The sequence below is a fragment of the Macaca mulatta genome, chromosome 12, assembly GCF_049350105.2.
Source record: "Macaca mulatta isolate MMU2019108-1 chromosome 12, T2T-MMU8v2.0, whole genome shotgun sequence".
In the NCBI taxonomy this organism is placed as follows: Eukaryota; Metazoa; Chordata; class Mammalia; order Primates; family Cercopithecidae; genus Macaca; species Macaca mulatta.
Window position 1 is genome coordinate 108,935,084 of NC_133417.1, and position 25,189 is coordinate 108,960,272.

The 25,189-nt window shown below is 40.5% G+C and overlaps 1 protein-coding gene across 3 annotated transcripts in view; it reads left to right on the forward strand.

Annotated features, from left to right (window-relative positions):
- CD28 (CD28 molecule) overlaps positions 1–25,189 on the forward strand; it is a 68,935-nt gene that overhangs the window by 20,983 nt on the left and 22,763 nt on the right. Inside the window, exon 1 of one of the 3 annotated variants that reach the window (XM_015110721.3) lies at positions 16,084–16,177. The exons of 1 other annotated variant lie outside the window; for it this stretch is intronic. In XM_015110721.3, the coding sequence (XP_014966207.1) occupies positions 16,084–16,177 (94 nt within the window). 3 annotated transcript variants of the gene reach the window in all.

A 25,189-nucleotide genomic window follows, 5' to 3' on the forward strand; every position in this document is an offset into this window, starting at 1 on the left:
GCTGATCAGGCATTTTTCAATTCACACATGTTATCTCATAGAAATACTGTATAGGAGTCAGGATTATTCCATTTTATAGATGGAAAGATCTAGTAAGTAGCAGAAAAGGATTCAAACACAATCCTTCCTGTCTAAGATTGTAATCTTGGGAAAGCTGCTGGATTCTTTGACTCTGGCTTCTTGCTCTTTACCATTAAACCATCACTTCAGAATGAGCTTCCACTAGACTGTGTGAATGAGTGAAAGGGGCATTATCAGAAACCACCGTTCGGTTTGTGTGGTGGAGGGTGGGAAGCAGAGGATGGGGGTGAGTGAATGGCCTCATTTTCCAGCAGTGTATGTGTTCCCTTTTCTCTGCCACTTTGCCATTATCTGTTATTTTTTGACTTGTTAATAATAGCCATTCTGACTGATGTGAGATGGCATCTCATAGCGGTTTGATTTGTGTTTCTCTAATGATTAAGGATGTTGAGGATTTTTTATATGCTTGTTTGTTGTATGTATGTCTTCTTTGGAGAAGTCTGTCCTTTGCCCAATTTGTAATGGGGTTGTTTGTTTTTTGCTTGTTGAATTATTTAAGTTCCTTGTAGATTTTGGGCATTAGACCTTTGTCAGATGCAGTTTCTGAGTTTTTCTAGTTTTAAATTGTCTTGTGCTACTACGAAGAATTTTTATTTGATTAACTGGAGACAGACCCTCCTTGCAAGTTCAATTTCTAAAATCTCTGAAGAAATGAACAAACATTTCTTCTTCCCTCTCTCTTTCTTCCCTTCAAGCTGCAGAAATAGAAGCATTTTAATTTCAGCAGAGGGAAGTGAAGGTGAAGTGTTTACTCTGGGTCCACCCTCAGACATGTGGGAAACCAGGCTAACTTCTCAGGGCTTGCTGTTGATGCTGTGTCTCTATTGAGAAATTCAGACTTCCTATAAATAGCATCGATAAGGTGCTGAGCAATGACGGGTGGCAGACAGGCTAGTGATTTGCATTCCGCTTGCAGATGTTGTCCCTGAGGACTCTGAGGCTACCACCCAAGGGAATAGGGAGGGCTCTGGCTGGCTGAATGGACTTTCTCCAGGTCCTAGGGGTCAGAGTTTCAAGAAAATTATGTCCCTTCTTTTCCCAGATCTCTACTTAGGGAAGGTTTATGGAAATGCACAATATGTACCCAAGATTGTGGGTTTGTTCTCTCAGATCTCTCTCTAAGCTCTCTATATCCATTACTCTCTTTTTATTTCTCAGAAATTCAGTCTCTGAATTAGTCTGCAAGCTGGACAAAGTTATGTATGTGTTTCTGTGCAAGCATGAGATTAAGTACTTATTGCCTCTTCCCTTTTTCCACTCAGTCAGAATGCAAAAAAAAGGTCTCATATGAAAGAGGATGTGTGGGCATTTTGTCCCCAACATTCCTCTTATATCCAGCTGGCAAGACTATGCCCAATAAGTCTGACAGCTCTTAACCATTTTTTTGTGTCAGGGACCACTTTGGTGGTCTGGAAACCTGAAGACCCCTTCTCACAATTATGTTTTGAAATGCATAAAATAAAATACATAGGATTGCAAAGAAAACGGAAAGTTTTGAAATGTAGTTTTCAAAAATTTTTTAAAAACAAATGTTCATGATATAGTAATAAATATGCTTCATTAACATATTAAATCTAACTATGGTATGATAACTACCATAATTTTGTTTTTGTTTTTTTTTAGAGTCTCGCTCTGTCTCCCAGGCTGGAGTGCAGTAGCACGATCTTGGCTCACTGCAAGCTCCACCTCCCAGGTTCATGCCATTCTCCTGCCTCAGCCTCCCGAGTAGCTGGGACTACAGGCGCCTGCCACCACGCCCGGCTAATTTTTTTTATTTTTAGTAGAGATGGGGTTTCACCATAGCCAGGATGGTCTCAATCTCCTGACCTCGTGATCCACCCGCCTCGGCCTCCCAAAGTGCTGGGATTACAGGCATGAGCCTCTGCATCCAGTCGATAACTACCATAGTTTTGAAGTGTGGTAAGCATAAGTTATATTTTGAGATACCTGCAACAACTATAATGTGACATGAAAATATCTGTGATTCTATTGATGACAAAGTGACAAGTACTGCAAAAAATACTGTAGTTTGTTACTTAAATATATCATTGAAATGTTAAATTTCAGTTAGAGATGATAATGAAAATGAATGTGTAATTTTTTTCTCAACTGAGTTTACATTGGACACCTAGTTAAGAACCCCTGAATATGTCAGTATATCCTGTTCCAGTTAGCATCTCATCTACCCACACGTGGATGACACACACACATATACACTCACAAACACACAAATGCACACCACTGCATTCCCTATGGTCTCAATACTGGAATCTGGCAGCATTTTAATGACAACCATAAAGGACACTTCCCAGATGGTATATGCAGTGAAAGATCAAGGAGCAGAAAGTGCAAATAATACTGTAGACCTCAGTAGCAGAATTCTCTATAGCCTTCAGTTCCAAATACTAGTTGGGTGTGGATGGCCGCTCCCAACCATGGTTTTCTCCTTTCCTCATGATACCTGGACCAGAATGATAAACTCTACAGTTTCACATGTACTTTTTTACTCCCACATTTTAGATAAAATCCAACATTCCGTTCTACACACTATTACTCAGCAGGGTGGAATATGTAGTATGTGAGATTACACGTGCAGTGGGAGGACCAGACTCAAGCTCAGACCTCTTGCTGTGGGTAATGATGTAAAGCTTCCTGAGCGCTCTGCAAACAGTCAGCATCCACCATTTGGTATCATGTCCTTGACAATAGATCCAAAAATCCTTAGAAGACTTCTGCCAGTGAGGACACACTCACCCCCTCACTCACTCTGCTATAGACTCATGGGCATTGTTTTTTATCCTCCGAAACGCCAATTTACTTTAGGCCTGGGGTCTTTAACATGTGTTTTTTTCCTCTAAAGTGTTCTTCCCCTTTACTCATCTCAGGCCTTTCCCTTCCTCCTGACAGTTACTTCTCACCCCTCTATGTACTTCCATTTCATCCCTACCTCAATATCTAGTTTATTTTTCATAACTGGCCACATAAAACATAATTGTTTTATGTATTTTGTTTGTCTGACTCTTCCACTAAAGGCTGAACTTTTTTTTTTTCTTTTTTTTTTTTTTTTGAGACAGAGTCTTACTCTGTTGCCCAGGCTGGAGTGCAGTGGTGTAATCTCAGCTCATTGCAACCTCTGCCTCCTTGGTTCAAGTGATTCTCATGCCTCAGCCTCCTGAGTATCTGGGATTACAGGCGTGTGCCACCATGCCCGGTTAATTTTTGTGTTTTTTAGTAGAGATGTGGTTTCAGTATGTTGACCAGGCTGGTCTCAAGCTCCCGGCCTTATGTGGTCCACCTGCCTTGGCCTCCCAAAGTGCTGGGATAACAGGAATGAGCCATCGCACCCGGCCAAAGGGTGAACTTCTTAAGGGCAAGAACCACATCTTGTTTGTCCACCTGTGTACTCTAGCAGCAGTACAACGCTTGGCACATAGCAGGCACACAACAAAAATTTGGTAAGTGGATTAATCAATAGTGAGTATTCCCTCTTATAATAGGGGAATATTTTCTATAATATACAATGTACGCTCTTTGCTCCTATATGAGAGTGGTCATGGAAGGTAGTGAGTGGGGTGAAGTATCGAATATTCAAAAGCATCCCTCCATTTCATGGACCAGAAGTGATATCCCATTTGGCCTAGTTTGTCTGTCACATGTTGATCCAGCTGCCACAATTCACCCTACTTGTTGTGCCAGAATCTAACAACTGGGGTGGATAATTCTGATTCCAGGAAAGATGGTGATATGAAGCACAGAGCTGTTTAATCTCTGGAACCATGGAGTGTGGCACCTCAAGGATGTTCCAATCCTGGCTGGCTAAGCACTTCTTCTGGCAAACTCTCTCATGTCAGTGTCATGGTACAAGTCAACTTTTGGGTGGTAGTCACCTTCCTGCAATTCACTTCCTCTGCAAGCCATTCATTCATCCAACAAATGATTAATCAGAATTTTACTCAGTGATAGACCCATTAGTATGGCCTGGGAAGACAAAGACAAATAAAGCATGCCCTCAAGTGGTTTGTAACAGACAAGTAAACCAATGACAACTTGCACAAGGTGAGGTTCTACTTTCACATTGAGAGAAGCAGAGCACATTATCGTAGCTCATAAAGAACTACCTTTCTTTTTTTTTCTTTTTTTTTTTTTTTTTGAGACGGATTCTCGCTCTGTTGCCAGGCTGGAGTGCAGTGGTGAGATCTCGGCTTACTGCAACCTCTGCCTCCTGGGTTCAACGAGTCTCCTGCCTCAGCCTCCCGTGTAGCTGGGATTACAGGCACGTGCCACCACACCCAGCTAATTTTTGTATTTTTAGTAGAGACAGGGTTTCACCATGTTGGCCAGGATGGTCTCGATCTCTTGACCTCGTGATCCACCTGCCTCGGCCTCCCAAAGTGCTAGGATTACAGGCGTGAGCCACCGCGCCCAGCCAGAACTATCTTTCTAAAACATCTATAAAACTATTTAAATGAACCAACCTGCTAAGCACATCCACAGATATGTTCATGTGTATATGTATGTATATATTCACATCTGTTGTCTCTGACAAGATCCTCAAAGTATCAGAGAAAAATGAATCTCCCTCCCAGGGGCATATGAACCAGACTTTACCATTCAACGCAATTACTGTTGCTTTAAGAGAATGTCTGGAGCTGCTGCACTGCCCAGCCCAGTAAGCACAATGGAACATTTTCCTTGAGATTACTTCACTCCTACTGACCCACACAGGAAATAATTATTTTGGTAGTCACCAGTAAACAGTGAAACACACTTACTTGAAAAATAAGCTCTTTTTGACCCTGCAAGACAGTGGCTTCACAAGTATGGCTGAACCTAGTTTCCATCCAAATTCAACAATTTTGTACGTAAATGGTGCCTTATTCTTGGATTGTGGGTTCCCAGATCCAGACCACACTTCAGAGTTCTGCCAAAATGCCACAGCAAACAGTGGTTTCCTTGTATTTCTGGCTAAAGAAGAATGTAGCATCAAAGAAATATCAGACTTCTTTCCCGAGATAGAATATGAAAATTCCATAGATGCCCTAGCAACACATTTAAACACTGTAGTCATGTCTGAGAAAGTGCTGCTGCTCTTTCAGACATCAATCATTGGGTGTGCCAGAGAAATATGGCAATGTTTAAAGGAGTAAGTGTCAGTCTTGGGCAGGATTTTTGAGTTGAAGTGAAAAGTCTAGATCTCTACTCCCTTTTCTGAGGCCTAATATCATAGCCCTTTCTTTCTCTTTGTAAGCATAAGTGATGCCATTTCTGGGTTGTACCCTTAAAGGGAAGAGGCAGGCCATATGGGTTGGCAGATTTACATGATAGAAAACACCTGGGTTCCAGATCCTTGAGCTGCCATACCAGTCCTGTGCTGCTTAGGTCCAGATTTTTAGATGAGACAGGAGAAATCATCTCTATAGTAGTCCCCAAAAGGCTGCATCCTCAATGGAAACTACAGAGTGTCCCAGGAACCTATCTCTGAGAGAAGTAAGGCTACCTGTTGAAAACAGGTAACTTGGGGTAATGAGGCCATGTTCTCAACTAACATTGACTGTATTCTGCTGAAATCCAAAGTCACTGAATTAGGATAAACCTTGACTTCCTTGACAGAGACCTAAAATAATAGCAGTTTAAGCACACTAGATGGTTTCCTTTGTCTCATCTAACAATCTGGAACTAAGCAGTCCAGGACCAGTATGGCAGGCCAAGGGTCTGGAACCCAGGTGCCTTCTATCATGTAACTCTGCTGACCTCAGACCTATATGGCCATGGCTGTTCCCAGCTACATGTTGCGAATTCTGTTACTATAGGAAAAAAAAAAATTGATGCTGGAGGACAGCTGGTGGTTTGCTACAGTCGTTGATTTTCAGATAACTCCTTTGAATGATGGACAAGACATAGCCTCTTTTGTTGCAAAGCTATTGCAGTGTGCCTCCCTCCAAAACTGCTCCATTTATCAGACTAGCTGCACCATTATGACACACTGGTATGCCTAAGCAAGGAAAGGCTGTGAGGGTAGAGCTACTTGTGTGGTAACCCCTGACCAGTTGGTTAACCCCTAACCCCTGAGCAGGGCTGTCCCTCCTCCTGCAAAACTCCCTTGATGATGCCTCTGCTGGGTCTAAGAGTGTTACCTTTTTCCTGTAGACCAAAGAATCTGCTTTGATGACCATAAGCCCCAGAGGTTATTCCATGGTGTGAGAATGGCCTTGTCTCACTCTGTCTTCTCTATGGCCCTAATAGGAGAGCAATCTAGTAGTGAGTCAGAGACTCAAAGCTCCCAGGCAGTTTCAGCTTTGGAAAGGAGAGAGGATTTCTCCAACCCTGAAACCCCAAAGGAGTAAAGTAAAAGAAAGGGGCTACATGGCAACTTGGAACTTTTGTGGGATTTCTGAGGTCACTTCAAGAAATAGGTGATGTGGAGAGGAAGCTTGGGGGTAATTGATCCAGTCCTCTTCTTGGGTCGTTTTGGAATGAGACTCACTGGCTGCTAAAGCTATAGAGAATTCCTGAGCAGGGACTTCCCAGAGATTTTCCTTCACTACAGAGGAAAGAACGAGGGGCTCCATGCTGAATGGATTAGAATCCCACCTGCTGTTTACCAAACTGCAGGATATGCTTAATATCCTGGCATGAATAGGCCATCACTTGGTGATGGCAGACAGCACCTGTTTATGGTGTCTAGTCTATTCAAATGAACTCAATGACGCTCTAATATCAAGTAATATAAAAATACCAAAGGTATGGATGTTCAATATCTCAAAGATAAGCTGAGAAATGAATCAGTATAGGGGGCCAAATGGAAACAATTTCTAGTGAGAGAGAATGAAACATAGAAGTGAGTTTGTTTTTGTGTTATTAGCAGAAATTGTGACATATTACTACCAAATTATGATTAAGTCATAGCAAAAAAAGTATTTGAGTTGAGAAATATTAATTCTCCTTTATGAAAAAACAAAGTATCTTTTAAACATAGATCTACAAACTATAGAAAATTTAAGGAATCTCACAGTTGATTTTAGTGACTGTATATAGTACATGTGTGGTGGCTGATATATAATGTTCACACACACACACACACACACACACACACACACACACACTACAGAGTACAGGACAATAAAATCTTAACAATGATTTAAATTACAAAACTATTCCAAATTCCAATTTAGGTCTCTGGTCAGGGAACATTAGGACATCCTTTTCCTGTTTCTGCCTTGTCCAAAAGCTGGGACAAACTCTTGGAGGGGGTCCAGGATGTCAGGAACAAATTATTTTAAGTGTTGTTATGTTTGGGAGGGGCAGCAAGGCAACATGAATCGAGCTCTATATCTGCATCCACGTATAGTAAAACAAAGCATACCCCCAAAAGACTCTGCTTTGTTAATTTCTGGCAGTGGGCAAGGGAAATTGCACAAATGTCCTACACAAAACCTTAGTCACTCCTTCCTTCATTCCCTTAGCGCAGTGTATGTCCCTCCATTAGCACTTACCTCATTCTTTACACTGTAATTATTTGCTCACAGGCCTGTCTCCAGCACTGGCCTGTGACATGGGAAAGAGTTAAGAATACTAGCCCTGGAGCCACATTGCCTGGATTTGAATCCTAGCTCTGCCATTAACTAATTTCTGTAACTTTAAGCAGGTCCCTTAACTTTTCCAAGCTTCAGTGCTCCATCTGTAAAAGTTAGTAATTATCTGTTTAATAGTGTGGCTAACTCCTGAAAGTCTGTAAGTTGAATGAATTAAAGAATGAGAAAATGTGGAGAAAAGGCATTCCCCTCCAACGCCCTTAATTCACTCTGCTCCAAAGCAGCAGAAAAGCCTGTTAAGTTTTGAAGAAATAACTAGGTATGAGTGGCCCAGCCCCACCTGGCTTCCTCTTGAACATAAGCTGCCTTCATGGGGCCCTTGCCAGACTCTATCCTTCTAGCTTTGCCCTGGAGAGTAATTGCCCACAAAAAGCAAACACTCTAGGCCGGCACGGTGGTTCACGCCTGTAATCCCAGCACTTTGGGAGGCCGAGGCAGGCAGATCACTTGAGGCCAGGAGTTTGAGACCAGCCTGGCCAACATGGCAAAACCCCATCTCTACTAAAAATACAAAAATTAGATGGGCGCTGTGGCAGATGCCTGTAAGCCCAGCTACTTGGGAGGCTGAGGCAGGAGAATCGCTTGAACTCGGGAGCTGCAGGTTTCAGTGAGCCAAGATTGCACCACTGCACTCTAGCCTCGGCAACAGAGCAAGACTCCATCTCAAGGAAAAAAAAAAAAGTAAACACTCTCTACTTTCCTCCGGGAATAGACTCTCCCTGACATGGTTTCATGCCATCTGAGGCTGGGTAGGAAAGACTGATGAATTCTGGGCTCAGCTAGTAGATTTACAGGTCCTTCCTCACACTAAGCCATTCCTCCAACCTAACCTGACCAATCACAAACATGGTATTTTGGCTTTCATCTGCCAGTCATTTGGATCATTCCCCAGGATGTTCTGTTTATTGGGCCCTCTCCAAAACTCTAACAGTGGCTTAATAACAAGAAGTATTTCTTAAGATTTTTAATTTTTCAGAATTTTAATATAGGGCTGCTCCTGGGAGAAACTGAAAGTACCCAGATTTCTGGAGGACTTAACAGTCAAAAAAATAGGGTACTGGGTAACATGGTGAAACCCTGTCTCTACTAAAAACACAAAAAATTAGCCGGGCATGGTGGCAGGAGAATGGTGTGAACCCAGGAGGCAGAGTTTGCAGTGAGCCGAGATCGTGCCACTGCACTCCAGCCTGGGCAACAAAGTGAGACTCTGTCTTAAAAAAAAACACAAAAAAACAAAACAACAACAACAACAAACACCTCTATGCAAATAAACTAGAAAGTCTAGAAGAAATGGATAAATTCCTGGACACATACACCCTCCCAAGACTAAACCAGGAAGAAGTCGAATCCCTGAATAGACAAATAACAAGTTCTGAAATAGAGGCAGTAATTAATAGCCTACCAACCAAAAAAAGCCCAGGACCAGACAGAGTCACAGCTGAATTCTACCAGAGGTAAAAAGAGGAGCCGGTACCATTTCTTCTGAAACTATTCCAAACAATAGAAAAGGAGGGATTCCTCCCTAACTCATTTTATGAGGCCAGCATCATCCTGATACCAAAACCTGGCAGAGACACAACAAAAAAAGAAAATTTCAAGCAAATATCCTTGATGAACATTGATGCCAAAATCCTCAATAAAATACTGGCAAACCGAATCCAGCAGCACATCAAAAAGCTTATCCACCATGATCAAGTCGACTTCATCCTTGGGATGCAAGGCTGGTTCAACATACGTAAATCAGTAAATGTAATCCATCACATAAACAGAACCAATGACAGAAACCACATGATTATCTCAATAGATGCAGAAAAAGCCTTTGATAAAATTCAACACCCCTTCATGCTAAAAACTCTCAATAAACTAGGTCTTGATGGAACATATCTCAAAATAATAAGAGCTATTTATGACAAAACTATAGCCAATATCATACTGAATGGGCAAAAGCTGGAAGCATTCCCTTTGAAAATCAGAACAAGACAAGGATGCCCTCTTTCACCACTCCTATTCAACATAGTACTGGAACTTCTGGCCAGGGCAATCAGGCAAGAGAAAGAAACAAAGGGTATTCAAATAGCAAGAGAGGAAGTCAAATTGTCTCTGTTTGCAGATGACATGACCGTATATTTAGAAAACCTATCTGTATACTTAGAAAACTGTATATTTAGACTGTATATTTAGAAAACCATCTCATGCCAGTTAGAATGGTGATTATTAAAAAGTCAGGAAACAACAAATGCTGGCGAGGCTGTGGAGAAATAGGAAGTCTTTTACACTGTTGGTGGGAATGTAAATTAGTTCAACCATTGTAGAAGACTGTGTGCCAATTCCTCAAGGATCTAGAACCAGAAATACCATTTGATCCAGCAAACCCATTACCGGGTATATACCCAAAGGATTATAAATCATTCTACTATAAAGACATGCACATGTATGTTTATTACAGCACTGTTTACAACAGCAAAGACTTGGAACCAACCCAAATGCTCATCAATGATAGACTGGATAAAGAAACTATGGCACGTGTATGGGCTGGGTGTGGTGGCTCATGCCTGTAATCCCAGCACTTTGGGAGGCTGAGGCAGGCAGATCACCTGAGGTTGGGAGTTCGAGACAAGCCAGACCAACATGGAGAAAGCCCATCTCTACTAAAAATACAAAAATTAGCTGGGTGTGGTGGTGCTTGCCTGTAATCCCAGCTGCCTGGGAGGCTGAGGCAGGAGAATTGCTTGAACCCAGGAGGTGGAAGTTGCAGTGAGCTGAGATCGCACATATATACTATAGAATACTATGCAGCCATAAAAAAGAATGAGTTCATGTCCATTGTTTCAGCCCAAAAACTCCTTCTGATAAGCAACTTCAACCAAGTCTCAGGATACAAAATCAATAGGCAAAAATCACAAGCATTTCTATACACCACTAATAGACAAGTAGCCAAATCATGAGTGAACTCCCATTCACAATTGCTACAAAGAGAATAAGATACTTAGGAATACAGCATACAAGGGACGTGAAGGGCCTCTTCAAGGAGAACTACAAACTGCTGATCAAGGAAATAAGAGAGGACACAAACAAATGGAAAAACATTCCATGCTCATGAATAGGAAGAATCAGTACCATGAAAATGGCCATATGGTCCAAAGTAATTTATAGATTCAATGCTATCACCATCAAGCTACCATTGACTTTCTTTGCAGAATTAGAAAAAACTACTTTAAATTTCATATGGAACCAAAAAAGAGCCTATATAGCCAAGAGGATCCTAAGCAAAAACAACAAAGCTGGAGGCATCCTGCTACCTGACTTCAAACTATTCCATAAGGCTATAGTAACCAAAACAGCATGGTACTGGTACCAAAACATATATATAGAACAATGGAACAAAACAGAAACCTCAGAAACAACACCACACATCTACAACTATCTGATCTTTGACAAACCTGACAAAAACAAGCAATGGGGAAAGGATTCCCTATTTAATAAATGGTGCTGGGAAAACTGGCTAGCCATATGCAGAAAACTGAAACTGGTCCCCTTCCTTACAGCTTATACAAATATTAGCTTAAGGTGGATTAAAGATTTAAATGTAAAATCTAAAACCATAAAAATCCTAGAAGAAAACCAAGGCAGTACCATTCAGGACATAAGCATGGGCAAAGACTTCATGACTAAAACACCAAAAACAATGGCAACAAAAGTCAAAATTGACAAATGGAATCTAATTAAACTGAAGAGCTTCTGCACAGCAAAAGAAACTACCATGAGTGAACAAACAAACTACAAAATGGGAGAAATTTTTGCCATCTATCCATCTGACAAAGGTCTAATATCCAGAATCTACAAGGAAATTAAACAAATTTACAAGAAAAGAACAAACAACCCCATAAAAAGTGGGCAAAGGATATGAACAGACACTTCTCAAAAGAAGACATTTGTGCAGCCAACAAACCTGAAAAAAAGCTCATCATCACTGATCATTAGAGAAATGCAAATCAAAACCACAATGAGATACCATCTCATGCCGGTTAGAATGGAGATTATTAAAATGTCAGGAAACAACAGATGCTGGCGAGGCTGTGGAGAAATAGGAACTCTTCTACACTGTTGGTGGGAATGTCAATTAGTTCAACCATTGTGGAAGACAGTGTGTTGATTCCTCAAGGATCGAGAACCAGAAATACCATTTGACCCAGCAAACTCATTACTGGGTATATACCCAAAGGATTATAAATCATTCTACTATAAAGACATGCACACGTATATTTATTGCAGCACTATTTACAATAGCAAAGACTTGGAACCAACCCAAATGTCCATCAATGATAGACTAGATAAAGAAAATATGGCAAATATATACTATGGAATACTATGCAGCCATTAAAAAGAATGAGTTCATGTCCTTTGCAGGGACATGGATGAAGCTGGAAGCCATCATTCTCAGCAAACTAACACAGGAGCAGAAAACCAAACACCGCATGTTCTCACTCATAAGTGGGAGTTGAACAATGAGAACACATGGACACAGGGAGGGGAACATCACACACTGGGACCTGTCAGGGGGTGGGGGGCAAGGGGAGGGAGAGCATTAGCACAAATACTTAATACGTATGGGGCTTAAAACCTAGATGATGGGTTGATAGGTGCAGCAAACCACCATGGCACATATATACCTATGTAACAAACTTGCATGTTCTGCACATGTATCCCAGAAATTGAAGTAAATTTAAAAAAACAAAAAGAAAGGAAAATGTCTGTTCATGTCCTCTTCCTACTTTTTAATGGGGTTGTTTTTTTCTTGTTGAATTGTTTCAGTTCCTTGTAGATTCTGGTTATCAGCCTTTTGTCAGAAAATATAGTTTGCAAATATTTTTCCCATTCTACAGGTTGTCTGCTTACTCTGTTGATTGTTTCTTGTGCTGTGCAGAAGCTTTTTAGTTTATTTAAGTCTCATGTGTCTATTTTGTTGCCTTTGCTTCTGAGGACTTGTTCATAAATTCTTTGCCTTGGCAGATTTACATCTGCCAAGAAGAGTTTTTTCTTGGTTTTCTTCTGGAGTTTTTATAGTTTCAGGTCTTACATTGAGGGCTTTAATGCATATTGAGTCAATTTTTGTATATGGTGAGAGGTATGGGCCCCATTTCATTCTTCTGTATATAGTTAGCCAATTTTCCCAGCACCATTTATTGAATAGGGAGTCCTCTCCCTAGCATATGTTTTTGTTAACTTTGTTGAAGATCAGTTGGTTGTAGGTAAAGTGGCTTTATCTCTGGGTTCTCTATTCTGTTCCATTGTTCTATGTATTTGTTTTTATACTAGTACCACGCTGTTTTGGTTACTATAATCTTATCATATAATTTGAAGTTAGGTAATGTGACACCTCAAAGCTTTGTTCTTTTTGCTTAGGATTGCTTTGGCTATTCAGCTCTTTTTGGATTCCACACGAGTTTTAGGATTGCTTTTGCAAATTCTGTGAAAAATGACATTCTTTTGTTCTGATAATTCTTAACCCCCCTCAGATCAGTTTGCTCATCTGTAAAATGGGGATAATAATAATCTTCCTCACAGGTTGTGTATTAAATGAGATCTGGAATGTAAAGTTCTTGGTATGGAAATGCTATTATTTTTACCGAAAATGTTGTAGGGTCTCAGTGTCCTGTGTATTGCTGGATTTAAGGTCCTTATGTTATTTCTGTAATTTCTACCTCTTGGTATATGTGAATGCCATTGGATTTCAAAAGCAAATGTGAAAGGATTCTAATGAAATGGTTTGCTTCTTTAGTGTCATACATGTTAAAACAAAGGAAGGCAAATGTCAAAGTTTGTGTTTCTTTTTATTCTATGAAATGAAAATCAAATATGGCTGGTCAAATAATAAGGCCAATAATATTTAATTATTGCTTTGTGAATTCGTATAAGTCAGCTGACCTCTGTGGGCTGCAGCTTCCTTCTCTGCAAGATAAAGGAGTTAGACCAGATGAGTGAACTGTTTCTTTTTCAGCGAAGTTTGACCTGATTACTACTATTTACGTAGTATTAACTAGATGCTATGTAGTCATCTTTAACATGCTTGAAGACAGTTATTAACTCACTCCTTAGCCTTTTGTTGTTGATTATGGAAAACTACTGGGCACCTATGTTTCTACTGTATATATTCTTGGTATGTATAACGAGTCTCAGAGCCTCTTGTTCTAAGATCTGGGTAGTTTGGTGGCTCTAGAATAGGGATGACCTTTTAGGAAAGGTCACCTTACCATCTGTAAATTTTCCCCAGATAGACTTCAGGCCCTGGGTAAGGCATGGGTTCCCCTAACTGGATAGAGGATCAGAGCCAGGAAGGCTGAGTCAAATTCCAGAAGTGAATCTTCTCCAGGACTCAGGGCATGGCTTTGTCACTTACCTACAGTTCAGAAGTGTGAATGAATCATTTCCAAGGACAAATTTCTCCAAAGGATCAAAAGATGTGCTAGTAAGGGGGGTTCACAAAGACTGTGTTTGTGGCAAAATTGAAGTGTGAACAAAGAAGGTCTACCAGGAGAGGAAACACTTTTGATCTGTCATTTATCAGATCAGGAGGGAGGGACATGAAGCCTGCCTCCTCTTACAGCTAGGTCATCAAAGAGGTTGACTCTAGCATTTTAAAATAGCAAAGAAAAAAAAGGTAACAACACTAGGGGTTTGTTAAACAATTTATGATATAATTATAGAATGGAATATTATGCATCAGTTACAAATAATGTTTATAAAGATACTTAAATGACGTGGGAAAATGTTCAAGATATAACAAATAATAGTACATATCTGATGAAAACTGTAAGTAAAACATGATATTAAAGATGTAAAAATCTTAATAGACAAACAGATGCAAGGCAGTGGACCAGAATATTAGCAGTGTTTATATTAGGGTGGTAAGATTATGGATGAATCTTGTTTTAATGCTTATAATTTTTCTAAACATTCTCTATGAAATATGTCTTGCTTTTATAGTTAGAATAAAAAGCGATACAAGTTATCTTTTAAAATAACCCACAAACACAAAATCCCCAACTAGAATAATTAGACAAAGCTTAAATTATCAAAAAGAAGAAAAAAATTACTGGAAAAGTTTTGAAGAAGTCATTGAGTACAAGATACTGACGTAGGTGCCGGAAGAAGAGAGCATTTGGCTGTGCTGGTGGAATAACCCTCTCTGCAAAGGGCCTGGGAAGAGGGGTGCAGAGGGGTGGTTATGAGTCTCAGAAATCCTGCTACAGAGCCTCCTTTTGTGCCCTATTACTTAACCTTGAGGGACATAGAGAGCATGAGACGCAGGGGCTTTTGGTTGTCTTAGCATCCCGCTAAGAACAAAGAATGTTGTTTTGACTTTCCCTTTGCTTAGGGAACCTCCCCCAGATATTCAGCTGGCTGGCTGCTTGCAAGTAGAATGGGTTTTGCAAAGTTCTTAGAAGTGAGTTGGAGGAGGCTTGACATAAATCAAGCACTGTGTGCTAAATGCTCCAGAGGGCTACCTTATGTTCCACACAAATGTTGTATTTCTAATATTTGTAACTCCTTTAAACATTTATGTGGATGTTTCCCAATTCCTCAATAGAATTTTTACCATTGTCTTTTTGACACAACCTGTCCCCATCCTATGAAAATCTCTCCTCTGCGAGAGACTTTATTCTTTCTCTCTCTCTTTCTCTCTCTCCCTTTCCTTCTTTCCTTCCTTCCTTCCTTCCTTCCTTCCTTCCTTCCTTCCTTCCTTCCTTCCTTCCTTCCTTCCTTCTTCCTTCTTTCCCTCCCTCCCTCTCTCTCTCGTTCTTTCCATCTTCCTTCCTTCCTTCCTCCCTCCCTCCCTCCCTCCATCCCTCCCTCTCTTCCTTCCTTTCTTCCTACCTCTTTTCTTTTCTTTTTTTTCTCTCTTTCTGTCTTTCTTTTCTTATTCTGTTGCCCTGGCTATAGTGCAGTGGCATGATCTTGGCTCATAGCAGCCTCCACCTCCTGGGTTCGAGCGATTCTCCTGCCTTAGCCTCCCTGGTAGCTGGGATTACAGGTGCCCGCCACCATGCCTGGCTAATTTTTCGTATTTTCAGTGGAGACGGGGTTTCACCATGTTGGCCAGGCTTGTCTTGACCTCCTGGCCTCAAGTGATCCACCTGCTTTGGCCTCCCAAATTGCTGGGATTACAGGTGTGAGCCACTGCACCCGGCCTGTTCTTTCTTAAGAACACTTTGTCTCCCCTTTAATCTCTGCTGGATTTCAAGCACCCCTTTTCCACAACTCTTGATATCTATCAGTGAAGAATAATTCCCATAAGCCCATCATGTAGTGACCGACTATTTTTCAGTGACAAAAAAGTCTTTAAAAATAGAAGTAAAAGTCTAAAGTCATCAAAACAATGTTATATCCTGTGTGAAATGCTGCAGTCAGGATGCCTTGTGGTTTAAGTGCCTTGATCATGTGCCTTAAGGGGATGGTGGCGGTGGTGGTGGCCGTGGATGACGGAGACTCTCAGGCCTTGGCAGGTGCGTCTTTCAGTTCCCCTCACACTTCGGGTTCCTCGGGGAGGAGGGGCTGGAACCCTAGCCCATCGTCAGGACAAAGATGCTCAGGCTGCTCTTGGCTCTCAACTTACTCCCCTCAATTCAAGTAACAGGTAAACAATTTTAATTTCTTACTTTCTCTAAATATTTTTTGAGGTCTTTCGACTGGCTTAGTTTATTTTAAATTTCTAACAATGTGTGAAATTTGAACATTTGAAGTGTAGTTTTGCTATAATAGGGCAATGTGTTATTTTGAAAATCAATGATTCTCAGACTACAATATAGTATCTTAACAAAAGTCCCTTGGAAACAAGTGATGTTTCTCTAGCTATTAGTTGATAGTGTCTCAAGAATTTATTATTATTATTATTACTATTATTATTATTATTTTTTAATTGAGACGGGGTTTCACTATGTTGCCCAGGCTGGTCTTGAACTCCTGAGCTCAAGCAATCCACCTGCCTCTGCCTCCCAAAGTGCTAGGATTACAGGCATGAGCCACCATGCCCGGCAAGAATTTTTAACTTATATATAGTTTCTTTCTTTTTTTTTTTTTTTAAATTTAAGAAAGCTGCTGTAAGTAGATTGGTTCTGGAAGCTCTGAATTTAGGCCGCCTGTGTTCCTATCACAGGGCCAATTCTCACTAGCTAAGCTTAGGCTACAATTTAAACTCTCTAAATCTCAGTTTCCTTATCTGTAAAGTGGGAATAATAAGAAACCTCACCTCAAGGTCATTGTGAGGTAAAATGAAATAATCCATGTGAAGGGCTTAGCTCAGTCCGTGCTTGGCTTGCAAGATAAATGTGAATTGTAATTACTCTATCTACCTGAATTGAATGAGTTCCAACATGAATCCTGGAGTCACCACAGAAACTGCTGCAATACCAATATTAATAAATTAGTTTCCTTTTATAATCGGCCAAAATGCATTTTCTTAGATTTAAAATTCTTTAAGTTCCCAGTGACGATGATGAGGAGGATAATACATCTAGCACTTTGAGCAGCGCACAGTTCTCGTAACTAGAAGGTAGGTATTAGAGTTAACTTCATTTCAGATGAAGAGACTGAGGGGTAGGCACATTAAGGGATTTGCCCAGGGATGTACAGGTGGCAGCTATTGGAGGCAGGGTCTGAACCACCTTAGTCTGACTTCAGAGCCAGTGTTGTTGATTATTATGCTGTTCCATCTAACATGGTGTGATTTGTAATTTCATGGACCCAGGTAAATCCAGGGTTAAATTAACTTCGGAAAATCACAAGCACAATTCCTAACAGAAAGAACTTGTTGCTCGGGAGGACTGGAGTAAGATGCTCATTCAACTTGTTCTCAGAGTTAGAAAAAGGCCCCCGCTTGGTTCAAAAACTGGACTGATAGGGGTCAACAGTCATGCTTAAATAAGGACAGTTATTTCCCCTGAAAGATACATTGAAAAGCCAGTGTCTTCAATTTTCTTTCTTATTTTGGCAGTACAGAGACTGCATTATTTGTTGTTATTCTTAAACATTAAGTGTATGTAGCCCAAAGAGTATAATTTTCCAATCTTCAGAGGTACAGTAGTTGCATATATACCCATTTATATTATGGGCTGATGTACCAGTGAGCACAAATTGTGTATATTTATAAAACGTGTTGATATAATGAAAGACATGAGTTGGCAATGAGATCTGGTACCAAGCATTTACAGCTACCAAATATATTCTATAAGAATCCTTAAATTTTATTTTAAAAAGGTCTAAAACTTATTTAAAAGAATATTTAAAATTTCTTAATTTGTTAGTCAAAGGAAGCCTACCCTGACTGAAAACTATTTAAAATTGTTAATTGTACACTAAATACTTTTCTGATGTGCTTTGTGGACACCTATCTGTCATCAACTTATTCACTCTCTTTTGAAGAGTTTTTGGTAAGACTCAAAACTTTGCATGTTTTCTTTAGAACGTTTATTAAAAGGGGGCTAGCTGGCCTTATTAAAAGGCCCCACACACGTAGGGCCTTTGTTTTCTGCTTTGAGATATATTTACTTTTCAAATGCCAATTCACTTTTCTAATAATGTTTAGCATTTGATACTGAGTGACTATCTAATGAAGAAGGAAAGGGATGGGAGTGAAGGGGACACTTTTCCAGTCTGTTCCTATAAGAAAACTTAGGAGCAAGAAAAGAATGACAACATAAAAAAATGTATGATTCGGCCGGGTGCGGTGGCTCACACCTGCAATCCCAGCACTCTGGGAGGCTGAAGCGGGTGGGTCACTTGAGGTCAGGGGTTGGAGACCAGCCAGGCTAACATGGTGAAATCCCATCTCTACTAAAAATACAAAAAAATTAGCAGGGTGTGGTGGCGGGCGCCTGTAATCCCAGCTACTTGTGAGGCTGAGGCAGGAGAATTGCTTAAACCTGGGACGCGGAGGTTGCTGTGAGCTGAGATCGCACCCCTGCACTCCAGCCTGGGCAACAGTCTCACACACACACAAAAAAATTATGATGCATTCTAATCAAATAGTGCAAAGCTTCTTGTGTGCTTTCCCTTTCTCCGTATACACCTTCCATTAAGAAATTACAGATAAGGAAATTCTCTGGTCAAAGTGTAATTGTCCTAGCTAGGTCTGAGAAACCACTGTTATGCCTGTGTTGAGATGTGTATCTGTGTGCACGCATGTGTGTGTATGTATGTGTATGAAGAATAGTCGTTCTTTCCGTTAATAATGTATGGGTATGTATGTATATGAAGAATAGTTCTTTTTTCTATTAATTTAATAATGTAAATGTAACTTATTTGTTCATAGCATAGCTTAAAATATTTATTCTATAAAGGTTAAGTCCAACCTGATTCCCTATGAGTTGGATGACAGTGTAGAGAGATATTTATGGCTAAGTTAAAGAAGTGTGATTTAGGAAGAGTGAGGAAACCATAACTTAGATAAACCCTTTGCATCTTTTCTACCAGACTTGGATAATTGCACAACTGAGATCCACAGAGAGGATTTTGCTGGACTTTGGGATAGGAGTCCAGCCCAGAACTACAGAGCCTTAAAAGGGAAATGCTCTGGGATTGATGATAGAAGGATGGTATGCACAAAATACATGACATTGGTCACATGTTTCAGGCCATATTGGCTATTTTTCTTAGGAAGCCTAATCATGCAGTATGAAGAGAAAAATCACCATAATACCGCTTATTTTTCCATGAGGCCATTCCTTTTCACTTCTCCAAAACTTGGGCAAAAACCTGTCAAAATGGCCAGTTTGGACAGAGCTAATTTCTCCAGTGCCTTCCCCTCAGCACTTATTTTTCTGAGAGAGGCACGGAAGGCAGGAAAATAACTGACATTTAATAAAAAGTCATCAGCAAAGCAAAGTAATTAAAAATTTTATTTTTACTCTAATCTTCAGCCAACGACTCTCCTGAGCTAGTTGTTTTTTTTTTTTCTTTCTTTCTTTTTTTTTTCTCCCACCCCCCTGAGCTAGTTGTATATGGAAAGAAGTAATTCGTTTCTCACAGTTAAGGGTTGTTCTGAGACTGGGCTTTGGAAAGTAAGGTGAAAAGATGGATGTCGAAAAATCAACAGGTTGCCACATTTACATGACTTCCAAAACGTGGTGGCCAGTTTTTCTGTTAAAAGAAATTGACTGGATATTTTGTCATTTCAAGTAAATTTGATGGATATTTCAAAAGTATAGGCATTGCTTAAGGATTTGTTTTATTCTACTACCATGTCCTAGTTAACACATTGTGTTTGTTTTTTTTTTTTTTTTGAGACGGAGTCTCGCTCTGTCGCCCAGGCTGGAGTGCAGTGGCGCGATTTCGGCTCACTGCAAGCTCCGCCTCCCGGGTTTACGCCATTCTCCTGCCTCAGCCTCCCGAGTAGCTGGGACTACAGGCGCCCGCCACCTCGCCCGGCTAGTTTTTTTTGTGTTTTTAGTAGAGACGGGGTTTCACCGTGTTAGCCAGGATGGTCTCAATCTCCTGACCTCGTGATCCGCCTGTCTCGGCCTCCCAAAGTGCTGGGATTACAGGCTTGCACCACCGGCCCACATTGTGTTTTTTAAGGCGACCATCCAGCAAGGACGTTTACAGCAAGGACTGTAAAATTAATATCAATATATCAATACCAGGAAATGGAATGAGTCATTGCCACAGATAGATTAGAAATAGAAATGAATCTGTGATTGTAACTTCAAAGCTCTCACATTCAAACTTTTACTATGGAAGGGGAGAGGATCTCGCTGCCTTCCCTTCTTTAAGACATAGACCCTCCTCCTTTTTAACGTCTTTATTCTTTTTTTCAAGGGTGGAGAAATGCCATATGATTACCATTTGGCTTTTATCTTGTGTGGATATCTTTCTCCAAGTATTTCCTGCATGCAGTGTGCTGACATTTACAAGATGAAAATTTTTATGCCACCAACATCCCAGAAGAAAATTTTGTTGTGATTTATCATCTCTAACACAAAAGCCCTTTATTAACTAGTGTAGCATTGATAAGGATACACAATTCATTTCAGACTTTGTTGTCTAAAAATCAGAGGACAGACACTCCTTCAAAGCACAATTGTTTCCCAGCAGGTCATGGCAAGGATAGAATCTTCTCTTTTTCATGTTGGTTAAATTTTTGTTTGCCTTTTTCTTCAAGAAATGTATTATTTATGGAACTTCACAGAGGCTGGAACTTTTCTCCTCAGTAGATAGTTGAGCTGAGCATCTGGAAAAATTACATCTGGGTGGTTTTGTGACTGACTGAACAGGTCTCTGGTTAAGCTGTGTTAAGATATCTGTGTCTCTTTTACGGTGATTTCTTTGGCCGGTTTTGGCCAATGACAGGGTGTTAGCACCAAAAACCCCAAACCAAAAAACCAAGACAATTCACTCAGAGCTTTGAGCCTGATAACTATAGCATGAGAATTGGTGCCTGAAGCTGGGGGGAAGGTAACTCAGGCCCCACAGAGAGGTGGCTGCATGCAAGTATCTAATTTTTTCCTTGTTAATCTCATTTTGATGACTCCAAACACTAGAAGAGAAGTGCCCTGGATAGGATCAAGAACTACTCAGTCATTTGGTAAAGGCTTGGAAAAAAGAGTTTAGACTTCTCACTATTTCAATGTTAATTTCAAAGGCATGTTTATTTAGTCTGGTGTCACCATGCAGGTTACACGTGCTTCTGTTTTCATTGCTGGAAGAGAACCTGCAAGGTGGTGGAGAATTTACTTAACTTTGAGCTGCTCCCTTATCTCTGCATCACCATTGTCGTCATCTTTTTCTTTGTCATCATCTTCATTATCTTGGGTACTCTGGCTGACAGTGTAACCAGGTTAATGGTTCCTGATGCTGTCATTCAGAACTACTCATTCATAGTTCATTTTGGCCTCTGATCTAATTGTGAGCCCTTTTCTGCAACATCTGAATCACCTTATTGGCTCACAGTCCACCATGTAATCTATTTGTCTTTCATGTTAGACTTCTGGTGAAAGATCCACCTCCTTGAAGAAGCTTCTGGGGACTTCAGCCTTTGTTGTGGTCTTGGAAGAGGAGTTCTGATGGAAGTGTAGCTCAACTTAACAAATATTTATTAAACTTCTCATATTTTAATCTCCATTGGAGTCTCAGAGAATATAAAAAGAAATATAGGCTGGGTGTGGTGCCTCACACCTGTAATCCCAGCACTTTGGGAGGCCAAGGCAGGCAGATCACCTGAGGTCAGGAGTTTGAGACCAGCCTGGCCAACATGGTGAAACCCCATCTCTACTAAAAATACAAAAATTAGCCAGGCGTGGTGGTGCACACCTGTAGTCCCAGCTACTGGGGAGGCTGAAGTAGGAGAATTGCTTGAACCTAGGAGGCAGAGGTTGCAGTGAGCAGAGATTGTGTCAATGCACTCCAGCCTGGGTGACAGAGAAAGACTTGTCTCAAAAAAAAAAAAAAAAAAAAAAAAAAAAAGTGTATATATATATATGTAAAATCAGTACACAAGTATTGTGTAGTACAAGTAATTAGGTAGTTAACTGAGTTCTCTCTGCTTTTACAGCCTCTATGTTTTAGTTGAGTAGATTATATATAACAGGAGGATATAACATCTGGAAACAGATAAATACCACTTGGCAGTCACTACCTCACCATGCTATTTGATGACTTAAGGACTTTGGTCTGCATACATTATTTTTATAATCTGACATGTCCTCTATACCTCTCACCTGAAGAAGCCTTCTCTGAGACCCCAAACGGCAAAGAGAGGGACTTCTTTCCTTCTCAAGTGTCTCCAAATTATTATTGTGTATTGACACATCTATTTTCTTTTCCACTAGACTATGAACTCCTTGAAGGCAGAATCATGTCTTATTCATCCTTCTGACATCTGTATTAGGCACAATGCTGTAAGCATGTAGTTACTCCATAAATATTTGTTGAGGAAGGAAATGAATGAATTAGTAACAAAATGAGGAAGCATAAAACAAATACTCTGGTAAGATTTATGTAGAAAGGTAAGCCTTTATGGAGAGTTGGGAATTAGACTGGACAGTAGACAAGATTTGAATGAATGTTATTAACAATAATTGCTAGTTAACATTTATTTTTACTTATAATGTGCCAGGTAGCATTCTGCCTGGCTTTCCCCGTATTAAGTCGTTTAACCTTCCCCCAAGTCCTATGAGGTAGTTACTATGATTGCTATGATTATACTATTTCATAGATGGGGAAACTGAAGCACAGAGTGGGTAGAGCATCTTGCTTATGGTCACAAAGCTACTAAGTGTGTAAATCCGGATTGCTTGCTCTGGGGTTCATGTTCTTACCCATGCTGTGTTGTCTCAGGAAGGAGAAGGTGGATTAATAAAGAAATTAAACCAGGAGTACTGTTTCATGTTCTCAGAACAGATGGCAAATCTGAATGTGTGAGGTCATGGAGAAGCAGGGGAGAATCCAGTTAGGCAAAGGATTGAATACTGATAACAGAAATTCAAACTTTATTTTCAAGTCATTTTGAAGTAATGGCCTGGGTAAGAAGAAAATATTTCAGAATCCTCATCTTTGGAATGAAGCTGAAGTTATGGGAATGGATGGCTAGTCAAAAGGAGAGGGCATAACTGTAGAAAAGCAGAAAGTGGAGCTGAATTTGGAAACTGGCTCTGATGGGAGTCAGCTGAAAAGGATGGTTAGCTAGTGAAGGAGACAGAGAAAGTGGTGAGAGAGGCAAGGGGACAGTGAGGCTAGTGGAATGCCACTAAAGCCAACGAGGGAAAGAGTTTCAAAAAGATAGTGGTTAATGGCGTTAAACATAGGAGGGAAAGGTGTGAATAATGGTTTGGGATTTGGCTGAAACACCAGCTGGGACTTTTGAGTTTAGGCAGAGACATGGAGAAGGAGGATAAGACTTCACAGGATTAAGAAAAAGTGGAGGGGGACAAAACAGAGACAGTGAAAAGGAGAGGAAATAGATAAGGTAAAGACAGTTAGGAACGTATATCATCTAAAATATCTACCATGGTATTTTGTGCATGTAACAATAAATGTTTGCAAATGGCTTAGTGACTTAAGTATATTTGACATGTGGAAGGAGCCAAGTGCTGGACCTGAGGGGAGGGGGGCAGAGAGAGTGTGTGTATGTGTAGCATTGCAGGGCTGGAAGGTAGAGAAGGCTATTATTAGGAAAGAAAGGAGGAGGAGAGAGAGGAAAAAAAGAGGGTGGGGGCAGTTTTCTCAAGGAGATGGGGAGGGTTGCATAGGAGATGGGTGTATTAGAGAGAGGAGGACAAACCTCTAAGAAGATGGGGAGCAAGAGAAGAGACTTACGGGGGTAGAGATAAGTTAGATGATGCTATGGTAGATGAGTGATTCTATACTGGTGAACCTGAGGTTAAAAACAAACAAATCTCTCAGAGTAGGTCATAGTGTTAAACCTACATCAACAAGGGCTACTGGGTAATACACGCCTTCTCTCTGAAGACTTAGCCCATTTATACTTTAAATTCTTGCTTGAGCCCTCAACAATGCACACTATGGCTAGGCTTGACCTCAGCTCATGGCTGAGATCACAGGGTCACAGGGTTCAAACCAACCCTGCCCAACATTATGGGCGGGGCTCCAGTTTCCAGTCAGGGATGTTAATCTTAGCATTTCCCTGTGTGTTTTGGAACAAGGATATGGTTGCTTGACCTTGGCTTAGGGAGGCCAGTCCGCTATTCTTTTGCCCTCTCTTTTTTCAAACTCAAAAGCTAATCCCAAGGATTTCTCAAGGTGGGGGATGTGATTAGGAGTATTAGTCTGTCATGCTGTGACAGAACTTTTCTAGGCCTTGGTTTCTTCATCTGATACATGAAGAGTTTGGGCTGGAGGATATCTCAGGTCTACTTTCTGGCTTAAAAGTGCTTCTGAGGTGGAATTTTTTAAAAAGCTAGCTTTTGTCAGGTCTAACAAGGCAGCTCAACTACCCCACCCCTTGTGGATGCTCTTATGACCTGATAGAGCAAATAGAAGAAATTACAAACCAGCCATCTCTGAAATCTCTTGCAGGGATTGCTAACTGGGATCCTAGATGCTGCTAATGTGCTTAGAAATGACTGCTGGATTTAAGGGGGCAATGCTGCCTTTGCTGTCTCCTATTTTCCTATGCAATGTTGAGGTCCAACACAGTAATTATGTAAACTTCTGGGCCATGATATTTACCTGGGGGTTCTGTATATGACAAGATGACCCTGAGCAGATTCTTCAGAGGTATGTGATTTAGGCAGAATGGAACAGACAGGAAAAATGTACTGTTGTCTTCATTACAGAGTTGTTTTGAATGAGGGATCAGGATAATAGTGGCTCAGGAGGAAAATATGGCTCTCAAATTTGGTTACTAGATTAAAACATATATTTAGAAAATAATAAATTAATAGAGGAGTTCTCTTTATACCTATGGGTTTTCTTTTGATCTGTTAACTGAATTACTATAATAATATATGTGTACAGAAAGCTATAATTCCCTGGTTACCTTCTATTTGGACTACAGGCAACCT